Source organism: Lactuca saligna, chromosome 5, assembly GCF_052625555.1.
Source record: "Lactuca saligna cultivar CGN05327 chromosome 5, ASM5262555v1, whole genome shotgun sequence".
NCBI lineage: Eukaryota > Viridiplantae > Streptophyta > Magnoliopsida > Asterales > Asteraceae > Lactuca > Lactuca saligna.
Window position 1 is genome coordinate 266,763,828 of NC_136421.1, and position 27,683 is coordinate 266,791,510.

The 27,683-nt window shown below is 33.3% G+C and overlaps 1 protein-coding gene across 2 annotated transcripts; it reads right to left on the reverse strand.

Annotated features, from left to right (window-relative positions):
• Positions 1-1,361: 1,361 nt before the first annotated feature.
• Positions 1,362-25,690, reverse strand: LOC145047723 (vacuolar cation/proton exchanger 3-like). Of its 2 annotated transcripts, XM_078996062.1 has the most exons (12): positions 25,260-25,690; positions 25,064-25,131; positions 24,934-24,962; positions 21,169-21,365; positions 20,051-20,269; positions 19,849-19,959; positions 19,655-19,771; positions 19,490-19,543; positions 19,296-19,412; positions 19,076-19,166; positions 18,865-18,968; positions 1,362-1,443 (listed from the first exon to the last, which is right to left on the reverse strand). In XM_078996062.1, the coding sequence occupies exons 1-11, from the start codon at positions 25,575-25,577 to the stop codon at positions 18,904-18,906; spliced, it is 1,386 nt and encodes a 461-aa protein (XP_078852188.1). In that variant the 5' UTR covers positions 25,578-25,690; the 3' UTR covers positions 1,362-1,443; positions 18,865-18,903. The 2 variants fall into 2 exon arrangements, with proteins under 2 accessions (XP_078852188.1, XP_078852187.1); XM_078996061.1 differs by lacking the exon at positions 1,362-1,443 and having other exon boundaries at positions 18,846-18,968; positions 25,260-25,689.
• Positions 25,691-27,683: the final 1,993 nt, after the last annotated feature.

Consider the following 27,683-nt stretch of genomic DNA (forward strand, 5'->3'; position numbering starts at 1 on the left):
TCTTCATTACCGACTCCGTCCCCTGTCTCAAATCCAAGTACTCCTAAGCCAACCTCTCATGTTCTACCAGCAGAACATATCTAGAATGGAACATCTCCGCGAACTGCTCCCAATTCACTGCATTCCTCTACTCATGAGAATACGAGCTAGTAAAGTCTCCACCAATCCTTTGCTCCGAACCTTAGAAGGTTCAGAGTGCACCTGAACTTTTGGTTAGCTAGGAAAGAGCAAGTGAAGAAGCACCCCTCAATGTTAGACATCCACCTCATGGACATGATCAGATCCTGAACTCCATAGAAAGTCGGGGGCTTCGTATTGTTGAAGTCTCGATACCGGAAGACCCTCCCAGCACCAACCCAAGTAGCGACAATGACTGTAGTGGCTGCAACAGTGGAAACCTCAGAGAGGGCAGCGTATCGCTCATCAAAGTACTCCACCATGGTGATCTTAATAGACCCAAACATCTCTTGAAACTGTTCCCTAAAGTGAACAACAACCTCCCCCTGAAGGATCTCCCTAATCCTATTCTTGGACATAGTCAACCCATTCTGGCCACCTGTCCCTGATGCTGATGCGGATCCTGCCTTGAAATGTCGCGTCATCACCATACTAAAAGTAAACTAGGGAGATATCATATAATAGGCATATCATACCATGGGAACCAACTTCCAACAAATCCCTAGGGGTTGTGACTTCCTTGTTATGCGTACAGGTGTTGTGCTTCCAGTAGTACGGGCACAAACTACCTTCCACACCTACTTGTATTTGTCTTAGAGGATCATCACAACAACCCTAAAAATACACACTAGCATACACATACACTCAATCCTCACTTCCTAGAGGAAGGCTAAACATTACGGAACTAGCCGACTGACCCCACACAACACATCCATGAAACGTCCACCAACCCTGCATCACTCGTGTATGCTAATCATACATAACACTATATTAATGGTGTCAATTTCATATAAGGAAATCCCTAGACTATGAGGCATCATATAATCAGACAATTCTTCATGCAAATCCTGAAGATCCCTAGCCTATCACTAGCATGTTGTTCTAACATATCACAAGATCAAATAACAGTGTGGTAATTTGGGGTCTACTTACTGGCTCTGGTTGATCGTACACATCACGTCCTATTTGATTATTTGAAAAAAATTTGAAAATTTTTATTTTCTCTTAAAAAAAATCTTTTTCCTTAGCTAGACACTGGATTCATGAGTGTTCCTCCAATTCACTCAAACCAAGGCTTTGATACCAACCTGTAACATCCATAAAAATCATGATAAATTTAAACATTTAAAATACAACCCAAATCCATAAAGTGTTTACAAAATAGTTTTCAAAACATTTCCGACATTAAAGTTTCCCAAAATCATAGATCATAAACAGAGGATGAGTACGGTCACGCCTTCGTCTTCCCGCTGTCATCCGAAGTACCTGAAACATAACCCAAAACTGTAAGCTCATGCTTAGTGAGTTCCCCCAAGGTGCCAACACATAACCAAATAACATATATAATAACAACATGCAATGGGTCCACAACTAAAAGACTGTATTACCCCTAAGGCCACATCATAAGTTTGGCTTGCCCTTGGAGACCACAACTTATGTCTGGCTTGCTCCCTGACCAGATGAGTCCTCAGAATGAAATACCATCAAGCCCTCAATATGAGTCTTCCATACTGACCGATCCTCAACTCGTATATGGAATGCCCATGAGCCCTCAGTATGAGTCTGGCATGCCCCACCCACCCTTCAACTTATATATGGAATGCTCCAAGGTTTGTTGGCTACCGCACGGAGCAGTACAACCTCAACCCAACACAATATGTCGACATATACCAGATAATAAACATATATAGATAATCATGCAAATAGAATCACACGTAGTCCTACAGATCTACCAGACTAGCATATCAATAACTAGCATAATCATGCATATCTTATCCATACTCAGCCTATCAGTGAATATCAAACCAATGGGTCGGCCTTGGTGCCTTCGACCGGTAAGTACATTGAAGAAGACTCACCTTGCTAACTGGAAAAAAGTTGATGAGGTCTCGACTCCAAATCTCAGCTCCAACCGCCTCTTATTCCAACCAAATGACCAATCTCAATCAAAATCCCAAAATACCTTTCAGGTCAAACTTGGTCAAACTTAAGGTCAAACTGGTCAACCAACTAAGTTAACTGAGTTAACCCAGCCGAGTCAACTCAAAGTGAGTATGCGGTGCGTACACCGAAGGTACGCTAGGTGTACTCGAGTCCTCGCATGTTGACCACCGTCGGGGTGGTTAACCTCATACGCAAGGCGTACTACCAGAACCCCAAAACTTCTGTTAAGAGCTTAATGGATAAAGCTTTTACATCCAAATAGCAAATCCATAGCTAAAATAATCCTAGGAGTCATGAAGTCTCCGAATTTATGACTTAGCATGTCCAATAAGTCCTTAACTCAAGGTCTTAATCCATTAAGACCTTCCACATGATGCATGGAGCAAAGCTAACCATTTAGAACCCATTTTTATGACTCAGGGCCCTTCCAAAGTTCTGACAGGACGACTTAATGGGTCAAGAACATGCTTTGTTCAAGAATCGTCATTTTGTGACCAAAAAGAGACTTTAAAGACCAAAAATCTAGATCTACAAGATGGAGTGGAAACGATGCAAGCTTTATACCTTTTTGAGGTTGTAAACAAGCTAGAAATCTCAGATCTACAATGCACTCCACTCCAAGATCTTCACACCAACTTCTTCTTTCTTCAAAACCCCACAAACTCTCTTCAAGGCTCACAAATTGGCTTTTTTTCTCTAGGGTTGCTTGAGGTCCGAAAGCTCTGAAAAAGGCTGGATAATAATAGGGTTTATGTACATAAAGATACTTAAATATGATCCAGGTCCCCAAAATTAGGTTTTTACATGGTACCCTTGTTGGATAAGGTGTCTAAGTCCATAACTATTTCTGGTATGTACTTGACCCGACCCGGCATGGTCCATTTGGGTTGCATGGCACCATGCAATTGGATAGACTAAATGAGAGAAATAACACTTGGAGATTATTAATATATTATAAGTTCTAATATATTAATAATATTATTTGATTAGTTTGATCAAGAATTAATTTAGAATTAATTAAGTGATCAAAAGATAACTAATTAAATATATGGGTTGATTATGTAAATCATCCATATCTTGTATAGTGGGCTAAAAGGCTCCATGGACTATCAAGTTGGGTTCCACCCATAGGATGCTCCATGGATGCTCCATGGGAGTTACAAACCCATGGGTCATGGAAATGAAGAGTCATGACACATTAGGGTTTAACCCTAGATGTGTCAACACTATATAAGTAACATGTTCTCCACCCAAAATCGGCTACCCTAAGAATCAAGAGGGCTTGGCCGATTTTGAGAAGTGAGTATTCTCTCATAAGTTCTTCCAAGAGCATTTGGTGTTGTGTGAAGCATTTGAGGCATCACACTTGGGGTGCTAGGCTCATAAGGTTTCAAGGAACACAAACAACAACAAGGTAAGTTATTCTATCTATACTTTATGTTAAAATTGTTCCCCATGTATGCTAGATAGGAATATAACCTTGGAATTCAACTTTGCATGACAATTAGACAAACATAGATCCAAGGTTATTAGGGTTGCATGTACACTTAGGAAGTGTTAGAATGCTCAAAACCCATCAGTGGTATCAGAGCCTAGGCTTGTTTGCTCTTATTTGTGCTTAAAAGTTGAAAATAGAATTGGAAATCTTGCTGTCTGCGAATGGACTCGTCGAGTCCATAGGGGGGACTCGTCGAGTCCATGAGTATCCTCAACCAACTCGGCGAGTTAGTTTATGCACTCGGCGAGTAGGGTCGACTGAGTGCAGATTTTCGATTCAGTTGCTGAAAATGAATTAGAAACATTACCCTAAACTGTTTTGGTAATTGAAAAACTTGTTTTTGGTGGTGTAATTGCTTTGCTAATTCATTTACAACAACTAGTTATCAAAATTACAAAGTTTTATGTAATTTTTGATTGTGTTCATATTCATGTTCTTGTTCTTATGATGTTTTAGATGATCATATGAATTATTTGTAACCTATTTGGTAGTTTAATTCTTGATCATAATGTGTTTTAATGGAGTCCATAACTTATCCTTAAGTTATGGAAAACCAAGAGTCACTTGAGTTAAAACCATTAAGAAAACACAAGAGTTAGAAAAATGAAGAGTCTTCATTTTATTACTCTATTAAACTCATAAGTTACAAGAAATGAAAAGTTTTGAAAGTTACAAAACTTGCCCTCAAGTTTTGGAACAAGTAAAGTTAAGTTAAAACTTTAAGTTCCAACCCCTAGAATTTTAAAAGTTAAAATTCAACCCTTATACTTATATTATGATAATTTAATAATTATATATATATATATATATATATATATATATATATATATATATATATATATATATATGTATAAGAATAAAGTCGTCTTACCGCTAGTACGCCTCATTCACGAAGCCGGTCTATAAGGTGGGTATAAGGTTGTTGCCTATAAAATGGTGACTTAATGGGTGAATATTCTCACCCACCGCTTGCTTGACTGGTGGAGGGTCGTTAGCCGAACGGGTAAGACAAGGACTTATAAATTCTCATTCAAAGTATGATGAATATAATAAAGTAACTAAATGTTTATTAAATTCCCAATCTTAGTTACTTTAGGAAAAATGTGAATAAGGTGCTAATCCATGAAATTACACTTTACACTTTGTCTAAGTCGTTGGTGGAGCGTGTGTGGTTAACCGGCACACTAACTTGGACTTAACAAGGTAGGTAAAGGGTGACTTAAGGTTTATTATAGTATCGGTGGAGCGTGTGTGGTTTACCGGCATATCGATTGAGTGATAAACTTTAAGGGTACCAAGTGATTTGCATGGTTACTTCACACCTCGTTTTGTGATCCTCGGCATCCCAGTCACAAAACCTGGAGGGCACTCCCGAGATTGAAACATGCCTTTGAAAAGTTCATTGGATCTCAAAGAATCTAGGAATTTCTAAAACCAATAAAAAATAAATATCTAATATTTCGGTTTTCGTGGTGGAAATTGGTGAATCGTCATTCACCTACCTTTCAAATATGGTATAGCTTAGATTACGGCATACCTCTTCTAAGTTATATTATATTGTGATTGGATCCTAGCCTTAATATTACATTTGGGTGTTTTATTAAGGACTCTCTTAAATCTAAACTAAACTTGCTCTTCTTTTTCAGATGTCTTCAAATAATGCTTCTGGCTTGAATCCTAATGGCTCCTTTACTCTTATGAGTCTGTGTGGGAAAGTCACCTTTGATGGATCCAACTTCAATAAATGGATCAGAAACATCAGGATGATTACTCGCTACGAGGACAAAGAATATGTCCTTGACAAGGAGCTTAAGGAAATTGACGAGTCCACTGCAACTCCCCAGGAGATCGCTAACTTTCATACTCATGAAAGAGATGCAACCAAGGTGGCTTGCATCATGTTGGCCACCATGACAGCTGAACTCCAAAAGTCTTATGAAGATTTCTACCCTTATGAAATGCACCAAGATTTGATGGAAAGATACCATCAAAGTGCACGACAAGAGAGGTACGAAGTCATCTGCTCCATGATAACAACCATGATGAAGGACGGAGAGTCCCTCACGAGCCACATGCAGAAAATGCAAAGGTATGTGGATCGTTTGCTGAAGCTTAATGTGAACTTCCCTGAGGAGCTTCCAATAGATATCATTTTGCACTCCTTACCATCGTGTTATGATCAATTCCGCATGACATATCACATGAACAAGGAAGAGGTCACCCTCAGCAAACTTCAGGGACTTCTCAAGACCGCAGAAACAGGTCTTAAGGGGAAGTCGGTTGCTATCACTCCTACTCCAGACTCAACTCCGGTCTTGGTAATCGGGCAAAGTCGAGGGAGGAAGAGAAAGAGATCTTCAAAGGGTACCAAGGCTCGGACCCTTAATGGCTCTTCTTCAAGTGGAACCAAGAAAGGTTTCATTACTCCTTCTTCTGACCCAAAAGAGGCTGAATGCTTCTATTGCCATGAAAAAGCTCATTGGAAGCGAAACTGCCCAAAGTACCAGCAAGATGTGAAGGATGGGAAAGTCAAACCCAACCATGCAGGTATTTACACTATCATTTCTAATAACTCACCCCATTCGAAATCTTGGGTCCTTGATACCGGTTGCGGTATTCATATTTGTTGTGACTTGCAGGGACTAGGAAGAAGTGAGAATGTGGAGCAAGGAAGAATAAACTTAATCATGGGGAATAGGAAAGTTACACCTGTCACCAAGATTGGAGTTTATACTTTATCGCTAAGTAGTGGGTTAAATTTAGATTTGAATAAATGTTGTTATTCGCCAGAAATGGCAAGAAATATTATTTCCTTTCATGCATTGTACAAACAAGGTTTCACCTTTTCGTTTGATAATGAAGTTGGTTCGATTAATGCTTTCTTTAATAATGTACTTTATTTTAAAGCATTACCTTGTGATGGTGTGTATGAAACTGTATCTGTTGTAGATAACTTAGGAAATAATGTTTTGTGTATTGATTCTACTAATAATAATAACTTGGATAAAGCATCATTATGGCATTGTCGTCTTGGACATATAAGCAAGAAACGCATAGGCCAACTCCAAAAGGATGGAGTCTTGGAGTCGTTTGACCTAAAGTCAAATGATAGTTGCGAATCATGCTTACTTGGAAAAATGACAAAGTCACCCTTCACAGGCTCGTGTGAAAGGGGTGAAGGTTTGTTGGACCTTATACACACGGATGTGTGTGGACCATTCAAACATGCCACAAGAGATGCTAATCGTTATTATTTGACTTTTACTGATGATTACAGTAGATATGGATATGTCTACTTAATCAAGCATAATTCAGAGACTTTCGAGAAGTTTAAGGAATTTAAACAGGAAGTCGAGAATCAATTGGGCAGGAACATTAAGATGCTTCGATCCGATCGAGGTGGTGAGTATCTTAGTTCAGAGTTCCTCGACTATCTAAAGGAATGTGGTATTGTCTCACAATTAACACCTCCCAGGACACCGCAGTTGAATGGTGTGGCTGAGAGGCGTAATCGAACCTTGTTGGACATGGTTCGTTCCATGATGAGTCGAGCTTCGCTACCAATCTCATTCTGGGGGTATGCCTTAGAGACTGCCGCCCATATCCTTAATCTAGTCCCTACAAAGAAAGTTGCCAAAACTCCTCACGAGATGTGGACTGGTAAAGTACCAAAACTAGACCACATCAAGATTTAGGGATGCGAGGCTTTCGTGAGACGCGAGACTCACGATAAGCTCGAACCCCGAAGCGAGAGGTGTATTTTCATCGGCTACCCACAGCAATCCTTTGGTTACCTCTTCTACAGACCTAGTGACAATGTGGTCTTTGTAGCAAGAAGAGGAGTCTTTCGAGAAAGAGAGTTTATAAGCCAAGGAGACAGTGGGAGGCAAGTTGATCTTGAAGAAATTCAAGAGTCAAGTGGTGAAGGAACTTCAAACTCTAGCCCTCAACTTGAGGAGGAAACTCCTGTTGAGCCAATTGATGAATCTGTACCTCTGAGGCGTTCCACGAGAGTTAGGAGTGCACCTGAGTATTACTATGGATTCAATATTACTGCAGAAGGTGAGACACTTATTAGTGATGAGACACTAGTAAGTCAAGATGACCCTAACAGCTACGAGGAAGCCATGGCAGGCCCCGAGTCTGCTAAATGGAAAGAGGCTATGGATAGCGAGATACAATCCATGTATGACAATCAAGTTTGGAACTTGGTTGAGAATGTACCAGGTCGAAAGACTGTAGGGTGCAAATGGGTCTTCAAGAAGAAGACCGACATGGATGGTAAAGTACACACTTATAAGGCTAGACTGGTTGCAAAGGGCTTCTCTCAAATTCCTGGAGTGGATTATGATGAGACCTTTTCTCCGGTAGCCAAGATTAAGTCTATTCGGGTTCTGTTAGCCATAGCCGCATTTCATGACTATGAAATTTGGCAAATGGATGTCAAAACCGCTTTCCTTAATGGGAAGTTGGCTGAAGATGTTTACATGAGTCAGCCAGAGGGTTTTGTCAGCAACAAGTACCCTAATAAAGTGTGTAAGCTTGAGAAATCCATTTATGGATTAAAGCAAGCACCTCGCAGATGGAATCTTTGCTTTGATGAAAAGGTCAAGGAATTTGGCTTTTCTAGGAGTGAAGATGAATCTTGTGTATATGTCAAAGATAGTGGGAGTATAGTTAGCTTTTTGGTATTGTATGTGGATGACATACTACTCATAGGAAATGACATTCCAACCCTGCAGGAAGTAAAGTCCTGGCTTGGAAAGTGTTTCGCTATGAAGGACCTTGGTGAAGCTGCCTATATTTTGGGGATAAGGATCTTGAGAGATCGAAGTAAAAGACTAATTGGACTTAGTCAAAGTACCTACTTGGAGAAGGTTCTGAAGAGATTCAGAATGCAAGACTCCAAGAAAGGAGAGTTGCCCATCCAGAGTAGCGCCAAGTTGAGTAAGACACAAAGCCCTAGCACTGAGGCTGAGATAGCAGAAATGAGTCGAGTACCTTATGCTTCGGCTGTAGGTTCGATCATGTATGCTATGACGTGTACTCGACCTGATGTAGCCTTTTCCTTAAGCATGGTTAGCAGGTTTCAGCGGAACCCTGGCAAGGCACACTGGACTGCGGTAAAGAATATTCTCAAGTACCTACGAAGGACTAAGGACTGGGTCCTTACCCTCGGTGGGAGTGATGACTTGAGAGTTGTAGGGTATAGTGATGCTAGCTTCCAGACTGATAGGGATAACTTCCGCTCTCAGTCGGGATGGGTCTTTACCCTAAATGGAGGAGCAATTTCTTGGAAGAGTTCCAAGCAAGAGACAGTGGTAGTTTCTACTTGTGAATCAGAGTATATTGCAGCTAGTAAAGCGGCAAAGGAGGCGTTATGGCTGAGGAACTTCATTGGAGACCTTGGAGTTGTACCAGCTATTAAAGAGCCAATGGAAATTTTCTGTGATAGTGAAAGTGTTGTTGCCTTAGCCAAGGAATCAAGGGATCACGGGAGATCCAGACACATCGACAGAAAATACCATTTCATCAGACATCGGATCGAAGAAGGACTCCTCGTGGCAAAGAGGGTATCATCAGATGAGAATCCGGCAGATCCCCTCACGAAGGGACTGACTCGGATTAAGCATCTCCATCATGCTCGGAGCATAGGGCTGAAGGATGATATTAGATTTAGTAGTTAGATAATCTCGAAATTTGTAAAGTGTAATTGACATTTGATGATGAATAAAAGTGTTTTATTTATGAGTAAAGTGTTGCTATCTCTTGTCGATCGTTTACTATATTTCTTTTGCATGTTTTGACTTCCAGAATAATTTTGTTTGGTATAACATATTATTCAAACCTCCACAGTCGGTCATATGTCGGAAGTAGGTATGAATCAAGACTGTCATGTTTGGTTGTAGAGGTCTGGGACAAGGCTACAACAATCATGAGTGCTCATAAGTTCTGAGCATTGGACTCAACCCACGCTCACTGGAATCACTTCATGGAATTCTATCTCGAGTGATCGTGAGACGGTAATATCATATAAATCTTTAAACCTAGAGATATGATTTGTTACTTACAAGTTGGTTATGCATTGATTGTACGAAAAACACATTGGTAACTCGATGTTATAAAATCGCGCTCTTATGTGTAATTCAATGAGTAGTAGAACAAACATATGAGTCGAAGTTTATCTGTTCCTTCTTGGATTAGAAGTTGATATCTGGGCCCCTCGATGATTTTGTTTTGACCTATGTACCGGGCCCGGTCAGAACTAAATTGATGTGTTCAATGAAGTTCTTTGTCAAACAAATCGGAAATCGGGAAACAAATGTTGGACAATAAGTAAGACATTGTTCCATGTATTTGTCCGACTGATATCTAGAACAGAGGATTATATGATCACTTATCTTAAATGGCGTACCATCATCTTCTCAGTTTCGAGAAACCTTGAAAAGAGCTACGATTGCCGATCGGTTCCTGAAGTCATACTTGCAGTAATAGTTATTAGACTTATCCAAGTGGGAGACTGTCGGATAAGGTGTCTAAGTCCATAACTATTTCTGGTATGTACTTGACCCGACCCGGCATGGTCCATTTGGGTTGCATGGCACCATGCAATTGGATAGACTAAATGAGAGAAATAACACTTGGAGATTATTAATATATTATAAGTTCTAATATATTAATAATATTATTTGATTAGTTTGATCAAGAATTAATTTAGAATTAATTAAGTGATCAAAAGATAACTAATTAAATATATGGGTTGATTATGTAAATCATCCATATCTTGTATAGTGGGCTAAAAGGCTCCATGGACTATCAAGTTGGGTTCCACCCATAGGATGCTCCATGGATGCTCCATGGGAGTTACAAACCCATGGGTCATGGAAATGAAGAGTCATGACACATTAGGGTTTAACCCTAGATGTGTCAACACTATATAAGTAACATGTTCTCCACCCAAAATCGGCTACACTAAGAATCAAGAGGGCTTGGCCGATTTTGAGAAGTGAGTATTCTCTCATAAGTTCTTCCAAGAGCATTTGGTGTTGTGTGAAGCATTTGAGGCATCACACTTGGGGTGCTAGGCTCACAAGGTTTCAAGGAACACAAACAACAACAAGGTAAGTTATTCTATCTATACTTTATGTTAAAATTGTTCCCCATGTATGCTAGATAGGAATATAACCTTGGAATTCAACTTTGCATGACAATTAGACAAACATAGATCCAAGGTTATTAGGGTTGCATGTACACTTAGGAAGTGTTAGAATGCTCAAAACCCATCAACCCTCGTACGCCCAGTGTACACCCACGTACGCATGGCGTACTCATCCGGCCCAAAACCCACCAAAAGCCACATTGGGCCCCTTTTCACCATTTCTCAACTTATGGACCAAAATACAATGTACTAAAATCATAAAGCCCAAGATTAGAAGTACCTTAACATTAGGATATTACAAATGTAAACTTAATTATAATGTGTTATAAAAATAAATCAAACCATTAGACTTAATAGATAAAACCAATTTCATGTTTAATTATACGTATTAAGAAATGACTACAAGAGCAATAAGACGCACTATTGTATCATCAGATAAAAAAAAAGGAAGAAATTTATAAACAAGAAGCATAGTGAAGATGTGAGGAATGCACTTCAAACATACATTCCCAAGTCACTTTACCACCAATATATAGCAAGATGTACATGTGGTTGGACAAAACCCACATATGTAAAATCATCGATTCAGGTTGATTTCATAAGATAAAAGAAAACCCTTGATTGTAAAATCACCATCTTCAGAGAAGATACCATCATATCTTGGTGTAGACGAAACCACCCATAACTCTGATTAAACCCCTGGTGATCAACGTTGACCCTATCCTTGACTTTGGCTTTATTCTTGGAAAATGAATCAAGCTCAAACTTTTGGCCATGGTAGATTGAATCGATTCAAACGTACAGTTGAAACACTAGAAATTGTTGTGTTTCTCTATTGACATATAAATAGATTCATTGATCTAGGGATCATGCATGTGGATGGAATGAAATAAAATGAGTAGGAAAAGCAATTATAAGGTCGGCAATGTTTAGAGGAAGAAGAGGAGAAATCCAACGAGCTTCTGCTCTCTTGGTCTTCTTATTTGTAGGGTTAATGAAGATACTTGAGGCGAGATTGTGGGTGTGTAAGGTTAATGAAGAGGCATGAGGCGAGATTAAAACCGATTTCCTATTTTAGGGGATATAATTAATTTGATAATTTACCATTAATAATTAAGGATAAGATTACAAAAGTACTCTTTTGTAGGTTTTTGAACATGAACCTACATCTCTCTCTCTCTCTCTCTCTCTCTATATATATATATATATATATATATATATATATATATATATATATATATATATACATACATACTACATTATAATGCATAAATAATGTAAGGTCCATCAATTTTTAAGACCAACTCTTAAAAACAAGGAGGTAAAAATCACATCCCTTGAAATAAGTTTGAATGGTATAGATTCAGTGAATGGTGATCCAAGTGAATAAGATTAAACCAATCAAAACACATGTACTATCATTAAATCCTAAAGTACAATTTTTAATGCTTTAATGTAGAAACACGCGTAATTTTTGATATATACTCTAATGTACCTTCTCATTTTGAATCCATTTCTTGTTGATACCACATTTTCTTAGAAACCCTAACTACAACCACGAGCACCAGATGCCACCACCGACAATTATCACCGATACCGTTGCAACCATGCACCACCAAAAAACTGTCCATCGTCGCCACCTTTAGTCATCTCATTTATCATCTACAACTTTCAACCACCACAAAAATCCCACTAATAAGCCACCCCCGTCTTCATCATCCTACCTTCACCCCCATAAAATTCTAATTCTGACATGCCTAACCGTCTACCTCTTTGAATCTATCTTAAATCCACCATTTTTCGTTGTCCCTCAACCTCACCGTTGATGCTCTACATTAACGTTGCCAAAAGCCACTCATTGCCGCCATCATCCACCAAACACACCATCGTACAACCTCAATGTCTCTCCCTCTTTCTTTCCTTCTAGTTTACGTTTAAATTCACATACATACACCTAGATTTAAACAAACATGCAACTCTCTTTCCATGTGCAGGTTTTAGTTCTAAATAGATCTCAAATACTTGGCTTTCTTCTTGCTTTGCGAGGCTATGAAAACCTAATCTACGTTCTTCGGTAAAAACACTTCTATTTCCTATAAATTATGGTTGTGATTTTGGTCTCAATGTGCATCGACCTGCCCTTGGTTTTTGTTTTTATATTATGATTATTATGTTGCTTTAATGTTGCTGTATCTCAGTGTATTTACTCTGATTTCAGATTGTGTTTATTTGCTTATATATATATATTTGATGTGTGTATTTTTTAAATCTGTTATGTGTTTATTAGATATGTGTGTCCATGTAAGGTTAGGATTATGTTTATGTTTCTGAAATCATATACTATATTATTAAAATTTTAATGAATGAACGTAGGAAAATATAAAGCCAACCAGTTAGAGCAAGCTATATTTTGTTTGGAACTTCAAATTGAGAACATGAATCATAAACTAGATGTATAAAAGGTTGTTGCACATATGTATATTTGTGGTTAGATGTTTGTATATCAGAATTTCTAGAAAGTTATTTTGTTTAGAAAAATTGCATTTATTAGTTTTTTGTGCCATGTTAGTTTTGATGATTTTAAATAATTTGATTTGTGGTTTTTGTATTTCTACTGGGTACTGATGCGGTGAAGCAGTGAGGTTCGGAAGTCAAAAAAAAATTAGATATGAATATATGATAGTTTTGGAAGGAGATGTCAAGAAGGAGTGGGAATGGGGTTTTGTCTCGATTTGTAGGGTATGGATTTCCAGAAAGAGAAATAAAGGGTGTGCTACATAAACATATCTTAACTTTTTTTTTTTTATTAATTATCATGTTTGCAAATTAATTTTTGTAAAGAGCTGAAAACAAGGTTTATATATATATATATATATATATATATATATATATATATATATATATATATATATATATATATATATATATATATATATATATATATATATATATATATATATATATATATATATATAGAGGGTTAGGTTCATGTGAGACGGCCTAATTTTGTGAGACCGTGAGACGCATTTTTTTATTTTATTTATTTATTTTAAATTTTTTTAGTTAATTCAAGTTCCGAAAATAATATTTAAAAAAAGAACTTTTTGATTTTTCCATTTATTTTGCATTTTAAAATTATTTTTAGAATATATACAGTGTAATTTTCTATTTAGAATATTTCACGTATTTTTCAAAAAAAATAGAATTTTATTTATTTATTTTTAGTTAATTCAAGTTCCGAAAATAATATTTAAAAAAAGAATTTTTAGATTTTTCCATTTATTTTGCATTTTAAAATTATTTTTTAGAATATGTCAGTGTAATATTCTATTTAGAATATTTCACATATTTTAAAAAACAAAAACGGGATTTTTTTATTTATTTTTATTTTTATTTTATTTTATTTTTATTTTTTTTTAGTTAATTCAAGTTTCGAAAATAATATTTAAAAAAAGAATTTTTCGATTTTTCCATTTATTTTGCATTTTAAAATTATTTTTAGATTTGGTCTAACGGTCTCACAAAATTAGAATGGTCTCAAATGAACCTGAACCTATATATATATATATATATATATATATATATATATATATATATATATATATATATATATATATATATATATATATAATTTGCACCTAAACATAAAAAGGAAAACGTGTGCCATGTGTTTGGAAGAATCCAAGAATTATGCATTTAATTTCATTTTTAGTTTTCACAAAAAATTGGCGAACATAATTAAATATAATAATTTGAAACTTTTACTTAGATATTAGTTTTGAAAACTATAATATCAACGTTCAAAATAAAGTAGTTTTTTATTTTTATGCTTAGTCATTTATAGAAGTTAACCGCATAAATAATTAATGATGTGTTCGATAAAACTAGCTGGTAGTAGATATCGTTTAATTTTAGAGCGTTTTGTTGAAAGTTACTCCATATAACTTTTGATTTTAGAACGTTTTGTTTAAGTTAAAAGCTAAACGCTCATGTTGTCGAACGAAACTTTTTTTTTTATTAGCGTTTTCTTAAAAGCTAGAAGCTAGAAGCTCCTAAACACTGCGTGCCGAATACACCCTAACTCTTAACGAACAACAAAACAATAACTTATTTTCATATACTTCTTAATTATACATATTTAAATATATATTTATATTTATTATAAAAAAATACATATTTAAAATTTTTAATCAATACAACAATATTGTTTATGAATACATTTTAATACTAATTGTTATTTAACAATACGTTACCTGCTTTTTAACGTCAAATATAACCTACTTCTACCAAACTACTTCTAATACTACCTATGTCCTGGACGCAACTTGAACCCTCAAGCTCAAGGAAGGAGGACACCACCTGGTACCGCTGAGCTAGGATGTATGATTTCGGACTGCAACCCAGGGGCGGATTTATATGGTGCTCGGGGTGCACGGGCAACCCTCAAATTTTACCAGTAAGTGCAAAATTTAATGTAAATTCGTCGAAATCTACCACAAATCCGTTACAAATTCATCAAAAATCCGTCACAAATTTATCAAATTAATTAGTAATAAATGTAAATTTAATGTAAATATGTCGATGTAACTCTTTTAGTGACGAATTTTATGATGAAAACAAGTTTTTTTTAGCAGTGCACCCTTAAAAAATTTGTGCAACCTTCATACTTTTTTTCTATGTCCACCACCAGAACTGAACTGACTAAAAACTGATTAAGGAATTAATGGGAAACCGAAAACCATAATCATCGAAAGAAACTATTTGCTGAAAATAAACAATTCACCGCCCTGGCACGATGTCACATTGCAAACTAACAACATACTTTGTTTTTTTATCCTGAAACAACAACATGCCCAAAGAAAACTAATCGCCGAAGAAACAATTTGTCAGAATGCTGAAACGAACTATCAAACACAAAAATATAACTAATCGACGCATAAAAACTATCTGGCGCTGCTGCCAGATAAAGAGTAATAGACGAAAATTATTATTTGCTGCCCGTCTAGAAACAACTGATTCCCGAAAGGAACGAATCGTTGGAATAAAACAAATCGAAAGAAAACAATTTGACGACCGCCAAAATGACACTAACATTCGTACTGAAACTAATCGCCGGAATGTAACAAATCGTCACCGTCGCATCGCGCGGGTACGCTATATATATATATATATATATATATATATATATATATATATATATATATATATATATATATATATATATATATATATTAGGGTAAATGTCATTGTAACCCAACGAACTTTCAGGTTTTGGTTCAAATGGTCCCTTGTGATATTTTTTTGCATTATAAGGGAACGAATTCAATCCTTACCGGCTAGTTTGGCCAAGTTACCTGTAATAATTGGTTACTGATGTCAAAAAGAGTGTCACATAGGAAATAATATGTTGATTTGTAATTATATACCTCTATGTTGGTCCTAGTCAACAAATATTGGTCCCCACCACCTTCTTCCCTTATTTCCTTCTTCAGATCCTCTCATTACCTCCTTCCACCCTGGTTTTCTTTCTAAGATAAATGAAAGCATTTATTTTATCTTGGGTATGAAAATGAAGATGAACATGTTTCCGTCAATATTAAACCCAAATCAAACCTCACCATTACTTCAGAAAAAAAAACATCACAGGTTTGAAACCTATGACCGCCCTGTTTACCGAACCCTATATATCGTTGCTTTGGTTATCGTGAACGACGATGCCTCCTTTTGTCGTTGCTCTGCTTCATCTCTACTTCAGCCACCAGCCGGTGAAAGCCCTCCCCTCCCTTCTACTCACTAGTTGACCCTTCCCCACTGCCCAAATCAGATCAAGATTGGGAGAGATCCGGGGATGAAGATCATGTGTTTATGGATGGAGGATGAAATTAAGCCTAAATCAAACCCCCACCATTAAAAATGAACCCAGATGAAACTAAGCCTAAATCAAACCCAACGTCCTGAATGTTCAAGAAAGAAGCAGTATAGCTTTACGAACATATGATGGATAGTCCTTACAAGCAGTTTTTTGATCAACCTTACGAGCTTTAAGGCCTCCTCTAATTTCCTCTCTAACAACAGTTTTTTGATCAAATTCTTATAGGTCGCCTGTCATGGTTTCACCCACCTGTCTTGTCTCAATCATTTCAACAAGCACCTGGTGTGCTTCAATAGCCTTGTTTTGACTCAAGAACCCATTTACCAAAACGTCCAAAAGGTTCGCATCAGCCTCGCAACCTTTCTCAATCATTTTGGCGAAAATGATCAGAGCTTTGTCAACTTCATTGGCTGAACAATGTCCCTTGATTAGAATCGCCCATGTCTTGATGTCAGGATTGCAACCATTTGCTTGCATTTCATCGAGCACCTTGGCTGCGTCTTCTAGTCTTCGGGCTTTACATAGACCAAAGATTAATTGGCTGTAGGTTATGTTATCGGGTTCGTATCCTGCATCTTTCATGGCTGTCATCATCTTCTTGGCTTCATCAATTTGACCTACACTTGTTAATGATCTATGAATACCATCATAAACGCTTTTTGAAAGAGTTTCCTGTGGCTTCAAATTTATTTACTATCCGAAAAACAAGATCAAAATTTCGTGAAATGTTGCCTGCAATGGTTCTTAGAAGCAGGGGCGGAGTTAGGATTTTAGGATAAAAGGGGCTTATATATATTAAAAAAATTATTCAAATAACATAATCCACTTTGTATGATTGAAAGGGAGAATGATAAAGAGAAAATAGAATAAATAGGAACTACATCGATTTTTTTCAAGAATTCAAGAATTATTTTTCTTTTTCGATTGAAAAAAATTCAATAATTATTTTTTTACACATGGTTTACCCTATTATTATAAGAATTTTGAAACTAATCAACTAATCATAATATTATCATTAATTACAAATTATATTGCTAAAAAATGTTAATCATAAGTAAAAATAACGTAAATATGTATTAACTAGTAAAGTAATAATTAGAAATTATATTTTCTTGAACTTTGAAGTTTGTAAAAGAAAGTGAGGCCAATGTAATTTGCAATATAGTCCCTTTGCCAATTGCCGATGATTTTTAACTGCGGTCAAATTGTAATTGATATATTTGTTATTGAATATGCAAATTATAATTGTCCAACAACAATATTAAGGAAATTGGGCTAAGGGGGCGATAGGCTTTGGATTAGTTGGATAAAAGTAATTAATAGGGTTTATAATTATAACTAATAGTATATAAGTAAAATGAAAAATGTTGGAGGGGGCAGCACACCTGGTAGTCCCTGTACTGTCTCCGCCCCTGCTTAGAAGAACACTACAATGTTGAATTGAGGGCTTGTAAGAACTATCCATCATATGCTCGTAAAAAATTCGGTTGAGGACGCTCGAGATCACAATCACGGGAGGTTAACGAAACATTGGAGTCGATTCACGTCTTTGGTAGGGTTTCTTGACCTAGATCTGATTCATAGAGGTTGCAATATAGAGAAATCCATCGATCCCATAGAGGGTCATTGTGACGTCTTAAATATTTAGACAAGTGGCAAGTGAAGTGGCCGATTTGTCTAATGGTACATGATTAAAAGGAAGGGGTTCACTGGGTGACCCCTTCACATTCTTGATAATGACATTTTAAATCTAGAAAACATGAATTCGTTCCCTTATAATGCAAAAAAAAATATCACAATGGACCATTTAAACCAAAATCTGAAAGTTCGTTGGGTTACAGTGATATTTTCCCATAATATTAAGGTATGGTAAAAAAAAAGTCTGATTCTCTCTCTCTCTCTCTCTCTCTCTCTCTCTCTCTCTCTCTCTCTCTCTCTCTCTCTCTCTCTCTCTCTCTCTCTCTCTCTCTCTCTCTCTCCGTATATATATATATATATATATATATATATATATATATATATATATATATATATATATATATATATATATATATATATATATATATATATATATAGGGAGAGAGAGAGAGAGAATCAGACTTTTTTTTTATCATACGTTAATATTATATGTTACTGGATATATCAGATGACATACATGTTAACATGCCTAACTAAGTAAATTTGAAGAAAAAAAATGAAAACTAACTTTCTAACCATTGTATTTGAAAATTTTCACAACAAATCCTTGTTCCTTCATACTCTAGAGATTTGTAGTTTTGATGATTCAAGTCCCACACCCATATTGTTATCCATGTCCTCTATTATAAAAACATGAAAGGAACAAGTTATAAACTTTTTACACTCTTTAATCTAAAATTTAAAAAATAAATAGAAAAAAAGGTTAAAAACGCATTGTAAAATCTACCATTAGGGAAATCGGTGATGAAAAAACTTGCCCCGATAACTATGTAGCACAGCAACAGAACCACCCCTTTAAGGTAGTGAGAAGTCCCATCCTGAAAAAAAGAACATATAATATTTATTTTTCATAACATTATTGTAGTGTAATTTGTTGAAGAGGCTTTGAGCTTGATATACAAACTAAATAATTATCTTGCTTAAAAAAGCAAATTAAAAAGAAATACCTGCAACGTGAAGGCTGTGACTAAAATTGCTAGAGAAAGTGATCCGGTTTGAAGAAGACTAAAATCAAGATCCATGTTCACACCAATTATCCATGCAACAATTACACTCAGTGGGACCTAAAGTACATGTACACATTATGATTAAAATTGTATTTCCTAAAACAAAAACAATTTCAAAAATTCGTGACACTTACCACAAAAACAGCAATTTGAGTTGCGGAACCTAGTGCCACGCCCAGAGTTATATCCTATATTCATAACATTTAATTTTATAAAATCTTATTATAAAATCTTAGTTTCAAAGTACAATGATAAAAAAAAAAAAAAAAAAAAAAAAAAAAAAAAAAAAGGAACCCTACCAGCTTGTTCTTCAAAGCAAAGATGACAGCTCCAGCATGCTCAGCTGCATTTCCCACAATTGGTAGCAAAATGATGCTAGTGAAGCTCAATGGCATTCCCCATGAATTTGATGCCGCCTATTTAACAAATATAATCCAAATTATTTACAACTTTTTTTTTAAAAAAATCAATGGGACCCACAAAATTAATGTACCTCAATAGTGTCAACTAAATATTCAGACAACAATGCGATAACGGCCGTCATTCCAATTAGCCAAAATATGCCACTCCAAAGCCCAATCGCCTTGTCATCCTTGGCCTCATCCTGTATGAGTAAATGACCATTTTACCCATCGTTATATTGAATAACAAATAACGAATTACTTTTGATTTGTGAAGTGTTAAATTATTCTTACCTCTTGTGGTTCAAAGATATGGTTGTGAGTCCATAGTTGAAAGGAAAGGTAAGCAAAGTAAGCAAGGAGCATGATAATGCTAGTGGCTCTTGACAAATTTAATGTTGCTTTTGTCACAGTTACCAAATCAACAGGTGAAACAGCATGTTTATATAGCAAGGGCATTGCATTGCAAAGTAAAGATAGAAGTAGTAGAGATATATTCACATCTGATTGTTTCTGTTTCATCAACACATAGAATATGTTTTGAATTAGCAATGTACTTTTATTTATTTGATTATTATAGCATCATACTTGTATTTTTTTTTTAAATATTAAAGCATTGTATTTGGAAAAGTCTACACATAGGACATAGCAATGTCATCCAAATAGAAAACAATTTTCAGCGCTTTAATTGGGTAGATTTTTCAAAATACAATGTTCCAATAAGAAAAAAAAATGGAAATACAATTGGGAATAATTTTCAAAATACAACTAATAGAAAAAAATCAATTAACAATGATATAATAAAAAAAGTCGATTTGAACAATAATAGAGTTATAGAGTCACGCCAAACGAGTGATTGAAATTGTTAACGAACCTAAACTTTTTCTTTGGACTTTGCAAACATAAGTGGCGTGGTTAATTATCAAGTGTGTCGTCAAAACATTAGGATAAAAAAAATGATTTCCTCGAATTACCAAAATGTAATAATAATAAAAAAGATATCTTTATCAAGTAAAAAGCATCCTAACAAATTATATATTTTAACAGATTTATACTTTAAATAACCCTTTCACTTGAGTTAGATCTAAAAAGATTACTTTTGTTGGTGGGATTCAACCCCACTAACCTATAATAGATTTTAGCATGTTGAATGTCCACTATACGTATCTTTTATGGTGGTCCAAATATGATAACAATACCCATCTCAAAAACTTTATATATATATATATATATATATATATATATATATATATATATATATATATATATATATATATATATATATATATATATATATATATATGTATATATATATATATATATATATATATATATATATATATATATATATATATATATATATATATATATATATATATATATATATATATATATTAGCTAGGGAAGTGTACCCTATCAAATTTTTGGTCCCTTGAAAGATTTGTGATGCCACCGAAAAGGAGAGAGGATCCAAGAACGAGAAGTAAGTTGGATAGGATGGAACCCAAAAGAGAGTACTTGACAATATCCACTTTGTGTTGTATTAATGCAAATATTGATATGATAAGTTCCGTTGCATTTCCACATGTTGCATTTAATAGCCCTCCCACTGCAAAATTATTTAATTAATTCAGTTATTGTCTATATATTGCATTTTAATTCCTTTTCTTTTTTTCTTTTTTCCTGTCATTTGTACATTGTTTGTCCTCTTTAGTATCTTGCTAGAGGTGGATCTTCCTTTTATATATATATATATATATATATATATATATATATATATATATATATATATATATATATATATATATATATATATATATATAATTCTCGTAGTTGATTCAAAAAATAAAAAAGATAGTTGTTGATAGAATGAAATCTGATTGAGTAAGATTAATTTTTATGAGACTTATTACAAGACATATTATAGGCTATAAAACATAATCACAAGCCTTTCATTATAATATCAAATCATACACTTTGAATCTGATGGAGTTCTTGATACGATATAAAAGACATCACATCCTCTATATATAGAATAAAAACATAGAAAGTAGATGCGTATGCATAAGTTTCTTATCATTGATCAAAATCTATTCTAATAAATGAAGTTTTTTTTTGCTACTTGTCACACTCTCATTTAATTTGTCACATGTCATTTTGTGGTTATTTTGAATTAATTTTTTTCCATATATCATTTTATAAGTTTTTTCTATTTTTTTAAATAATATTATAATGTAATAGTTGCAATAAATAAAGTAATAAATATATATCAATATCATTAATGAACTTACCTTTTAATTTCAAAATTTTCAAAATTAAAGTTCATTAGTTTATTTACTTATTTATATAAATTATTTGTTTAAATTTAAAAGATAAAAACATATACATTATAATAATTCATTATTTTTCTTATTTTCTTATAAATTCAAAGTTCTTAAATATTTAAACATTTATATTTATTTTATTTTAAATTAACTCATATAGTAGATGAGTCTCACAACTAATAAAGTAATATAAGTTTAAAAGTTTTACATTCAACAAATATTTTATGTATTATGATAAAGTAGAATACTAATATCTAACATGCCATATTTATTTTGAGTGTATAACAACTAACTCAGAAGAGTAGAATAATAATATATAACATCTCACATTTATTTTGAGTGTATAACAACAAAGTCAGAAGAGAATCGTTTTCAGAAACAAACAAAATATTATTTTGAGATGAAAGATGAAGCTACTTGTAATATATTAACACTTTACTTGTTGTGAGACTCATGTATTACATAGGTTAATTTAAAAAATATATATATAAATGTAAAAATATTTGAGAACTTTGAATTTGTAAGAAAATAAGAAAAATAATGATTTATTATAATGAAAATGTTTTTTATCTTTTAAATTTAAACAAATAATTTAAATAAAAAAAACTAATGAGCTTTAATTTTGAGAATTTAGAAATTAAAAGGTAACTCTATTAATGAAATTGATATCTATTTATTACTATATTTATTGTAATTATTACATTAAAATATTATATGAAATTTAATAAAAAAAAAAAAAACCCATAAAATGACATGTGGACAAAAAAATTAATTTAAAATAACAAAAAAATGACATTTAGCAAATTGAATGAGAATATGACATGTGACAAAAAAAACCCTACATTTATTAGAGAGTATGTAAAATCCTCCTTAATAAATGAAGGTTTTTTTTACCACTTGTCAATCTTTCATCAGTTTTGACACTTGTCATTTGTGGTAATTTTAAAATAAATATTATTTATTTGTCAATTTTTTGATTTGTTTTAATTTTTAATTAAAAGTCTAATATATGATACGATATTAAATTGTAATAAATACGTTTCTTTCTTTTTTATTTTAAAGTTGTACATTAAAAAATATTTTTTTTATACTTTAAGTTTAATATTTTTTAAATCAACATGTATAATATACGAGTTTCACACCTACTAACTTTTACATGTTTACACTATATTTCCAAAAACCAAATTACTTTATTCACAATTTAATATTGAACCTATGAATAAGTTTGTTTTGATTATATCTTATTCTAAATGGTAAAATAAATAAAACTAAAAATTCAAATAAGTTGATTTCGAATATAGTTTATGCAATTTAACTTTTTATCTTATAAAAATTGTAATTGCAAAAATAAAATTAATTTTATAATTTCATAAAGACTATATTTTTTAATTGTTTACGATTGATCTTTTTTTTTTTTTTTTGAAACAGCTACTTTTTATCTTATAACACATCTTTATATCATAAACCTTATATATTAGGTTCTTTCGATTAAGCTTCAAGATTATATTTTCCTAAAATAACCTTCATTTTTATTTTATTCTGAAAAAACCCTTAACCTTTTAATTTTTTTTCCGAAAAAAAAAAACCTCACATTTGAGAAGTTTTTCAGAAATAAAAAAAACTGCTCAAATAAAATAAAAAAAAATAGAAAATTCAAAGTCCTTTTAAAGAAAAAATACAATATATTTATAATATTGAGCCTAAAACCTTAAGATAAATATAAAACGAGTCAAACGGGTTTATACTTTATACAACAAAGCTTTAACCATTTTACTAAATTATGCCAATAAAATAGTTTTTGACATAAATAATCTCGTGCAAATTAATCAATCATACTCTAACCAACTACACACGTCACATGTAAAATGTTTGTATGTTTTAGTTCCATAATATGGTTTGTATATTTCATTTCAAAACACCACTTTTGCTACAAAAATCCAAAAAAAGAAAACACATGGTACGCATAAACAAACATTCAATGGGTTATTTACAGAAAAATCTCAAACTTTTTTCAAAAGTTTTTTTTTAATAGAAAAGTTCCAATATTTTAAAAAAAATCAATCAATCATACTTTAACCAACTACAGACATCACATGTAAAATGTTTGCATGTTTTAGTTCCATAATATGGTTTGTATATTTCATTTCAAAACACCACTTTTGCTACAAAAATCCAAAAAAAGAAAACACATGTACACATAAACAAACATTCAATGGGTTATTTACATAAAAGTCTCAAATTTTTTTCAAAAGTTTTTTTTTTAATAGAAAAGTTCCAATATTTTGAAAAATAAATCAATCAATCATACTCTAACCAACTACACACGTCACATGTAAAATGTTTGCATGTTTTAGTTCCATAATATGGTTTGTATATTTCATCGCAAAACACCTCTTTTGCTACAAAAATCGAAAAAACAAAACACATGGTACGCATAAACAAACATTCAATGGGTTATTTACAAAAAAGTCTCAAACTTTTTTTAAAAGTTTTTTTTTAATAGAAAAGTTCCAATATTTTGAAAAAAAACATATAATCTATTATTTGTTGTTCAAATATAAAAAAAGTTTTTTTCGTTAATTTAGACAAAACATCAAAATATTGAGATTTTTCTATTCAAAATTTTTTTTATAACTTTATTGAAATTTTTAAAAAAAATTTAGGACTTTTTATAGATAACCCAACATTCAACCTTTTGTTAATCGTAAATTTTAAGTTAATTTATGTATAAGTCAAATGCAATGAACCCTTTCTTAAAATATATTTATAGATTTTAAAAAAAAAAAATCTACGTCATCGTAAACGAACTAATTTTATAAACAAAAAAATTAAATATAATAATGGGTTTTTTACCTGTTGCGCCGGTATAGAATGATATTTGCCTGTATTTTACAAATGTTAACGGAATATCCATTAGTTTAATATTTATTTATATATTAAAAATCACAAAAATAGAGAAAAAAAAAAAGTTATATTATCTTACTCCGTTAGAAAGCTAACACGCTCAGCAAGCGGAATCAATCCAAGTAAACTCAACGAAAAAATCCATGCCTGATTTTTAAATACACAAAATCATCTTCAATTCCGATTCCAATTACAAATTACAAAGAGGAAATCCATCCATAATTTCACATATAAGAAACAATTTTTGTTAGGGTTTCGATCGATGAGAATCTCACCTGTGACAACCGGAAGTAATGAGCGGCGACGGCGAGTGGGACGGCGAGAAAAAGAATCGATAATTTAGTTCCCAAAATGACCTCCTGGAGGTTGCCAAGGAAATTCCTGAGAGATGAAGATGAAAGTGTAGAGATGAGGGACAAATCGGACTTTTTACGAAGGGAGGAGGAGGACAGGTTGTGAGCAGTCCGACTATGTCCAAAGCCGTTTCTGGACTCTCTGGTTAGCCGGTTGACGGCGCCGTTTTCGAGCAACCATGGTTCCGGTTCCGGTTCCGTCTCCCGGGAATCCATTATTTCACTTTCGTTTAGTTGCATAACAAAGACTGTTCAACCTGAAGGACCTGCTCTCAGTTTTTTATATAGGATTGAAGAAGTATTCTTTAACATTTTCTTGTTCTTTCTTATAAACAAGGAATTTTAATCCAAATAGGTTAGAACTAGTTTGTATATTATAATTTAGAAAAAAAAATCCTTACTTTAATCGATACAATGAAAAAAAGACATTTTTTTAAAGGACCGTTCCCCCAAAAAAAAACGAGACTGAATCGGTTTAGAAAAAAAAATAAAAAATAATCCTTACTTTTCAAATTTATATTTTTTATTTATTTCCAACCACACCATTACTAATTTACTTGTGAATTCTACAAAACCACGTCTCTTGTAGCTTCCTTAATTTACAAACTCACACCATCAATCTCCAAAGCATTTACATTATCTTAATCAAGTTCATAGAATTTGATTTGGTTAGACAATATGTTCGTTGTTAAACAATGATCGGTTTTTTAGCAAGGTACGGAATGTATCGACTATCGACAAATATTCAATATTATTCCATAAGATCTAGTTTCGTTCAAGTAAGGGATTCTTAGTAATTTTGTTTTTCCATATGAAATTTAACATCCATCTATTTAAATCAAGGTTCTAAAATGTTCGTTATGGTTTAGCTCCAAGATTTGTATTTAACGTCAAGTTTTAACAAGATGTTGTCGATTCAAATATCATATATGTATATAAAAAATAATAATAGTAGAAAAAACATATAAAGATATTAATTATATAAAAAATATACGCTTTAAGTCATGCCTTACAAACGATATGACTCACCACAACTTGTAAAAACTTGAGGCTCAACATTGCCGTCAAAGTCACGCTCACGCCTAATGTTATTAACCTTGATTTAAATTTAAAACATGTTTTTTAAATTCATCTAGGGTCCTATTTTTATTTTTCGCACATGATCCTTAAAATCAACAGGCCCCTAGACACAACTAATATTCTTAAAACTTATACCCATCTATCTTGAGGTGATATCAATACTATGTATGACTCGTTAGACTTTAATGAGAAATTCCACAACATATGAATCAATAAAACCAAATGTATCAAACATGAATGGTATAAACACATATTGATTTTTCAAGCACGCTATCTCATATTTGACCATTTTGCATGAGACAACTTTTAAAACATCATGTCGTACAATTAAACTTTAGATACAATATATGGCGTCGTATGAGATTTGTAGCAGTCTAAGCTTGTGTTTGATGAGCTAGCCTATACGCTAATTCATAAACTACAATAAACCATTTTTATACTCTCACCAAACACTACTTATTAGTCTCTAGTTAAAATTTGGTTGATTATTAAAAAGTTATAGTTATTAATTAAATTCGGTTGGTTATTATCAATAAAAGTAAAATATATAGTCTTGTACTATAGAGTTATCGAAATGTATATATTGTTGGGGTGCAAACCCAATCTCACATTGATAAAAAGAGAAACTATATGCTAACATATAAGGCAATATGTAATGTCTTCTATCACCAATTGGTTTTAAACAATAGAACCTCATTGTTGTTCTTCTATGTTGAGCATGGTTGGGCTAGTAACAATAGGAATGAAAGTGAGTCTAAACCCAACCCGGATGGACCTGGTCCTAGAAAACCAGAAAACTGATTAACTGAATTTTTTAGGAATGAAAACCATATCGGTATATAGGAAACGATTCTGGGTAAGGTACCGGGTAACGTGAATCCAGAAACGGAAAACCCAAAAATGTCAAATAGGGTCGGTGGAACCGGGTAATGAAAGTCTAGAACCGGAAAATCCAGGAAAACCAAAATTTTTTGGTTATCCCGACTACGGGGGACTATAAGTAATTTAATATTAAACCAAAATGTTGCGCCCGTGTTCCTGGGCTAAAGCATTAAAGATGATGTAATAGTCTAGATCAACATTTGTAACTCGTTTTAAAGTAATAATAATGAATTATGTGAATTTATGTGTTTTATACTTAATTATTATGATATAATAAATAAGGATAAAAATAATTGTCAAAAATAAAATGTTAGATAACCCGATATCTATGAAGAAAGTTGTAGTGGTCGAAACAAGGATTCCGGAGATATAAAGAATACCGAA

Bases quoted from the DNA above. Each gene is read 5' to 3' on its own strand.
- LOC145047723 (XM_078996062.1), bottom strand. From the start codon at position 25,577: ATGCAACTAAACGAAAGTGAAATAATGGATTCCCGGGAGACGGAACCG. The intron at 19,544-19,654 runs GTAGGGTTCCTT...TTATGAATATAG, and splicing joins TTGCTTTGAAGAACAAGCTG to GATATAACTCTGGGCGTGGC. The intron at 19,167-19,295 runs GTATTTCTTTTT...TCTTTTTTTCAG, and splicing joins TCACAGCCTTCACGTTGCAG to GATGGGACTTCTCACTACCT.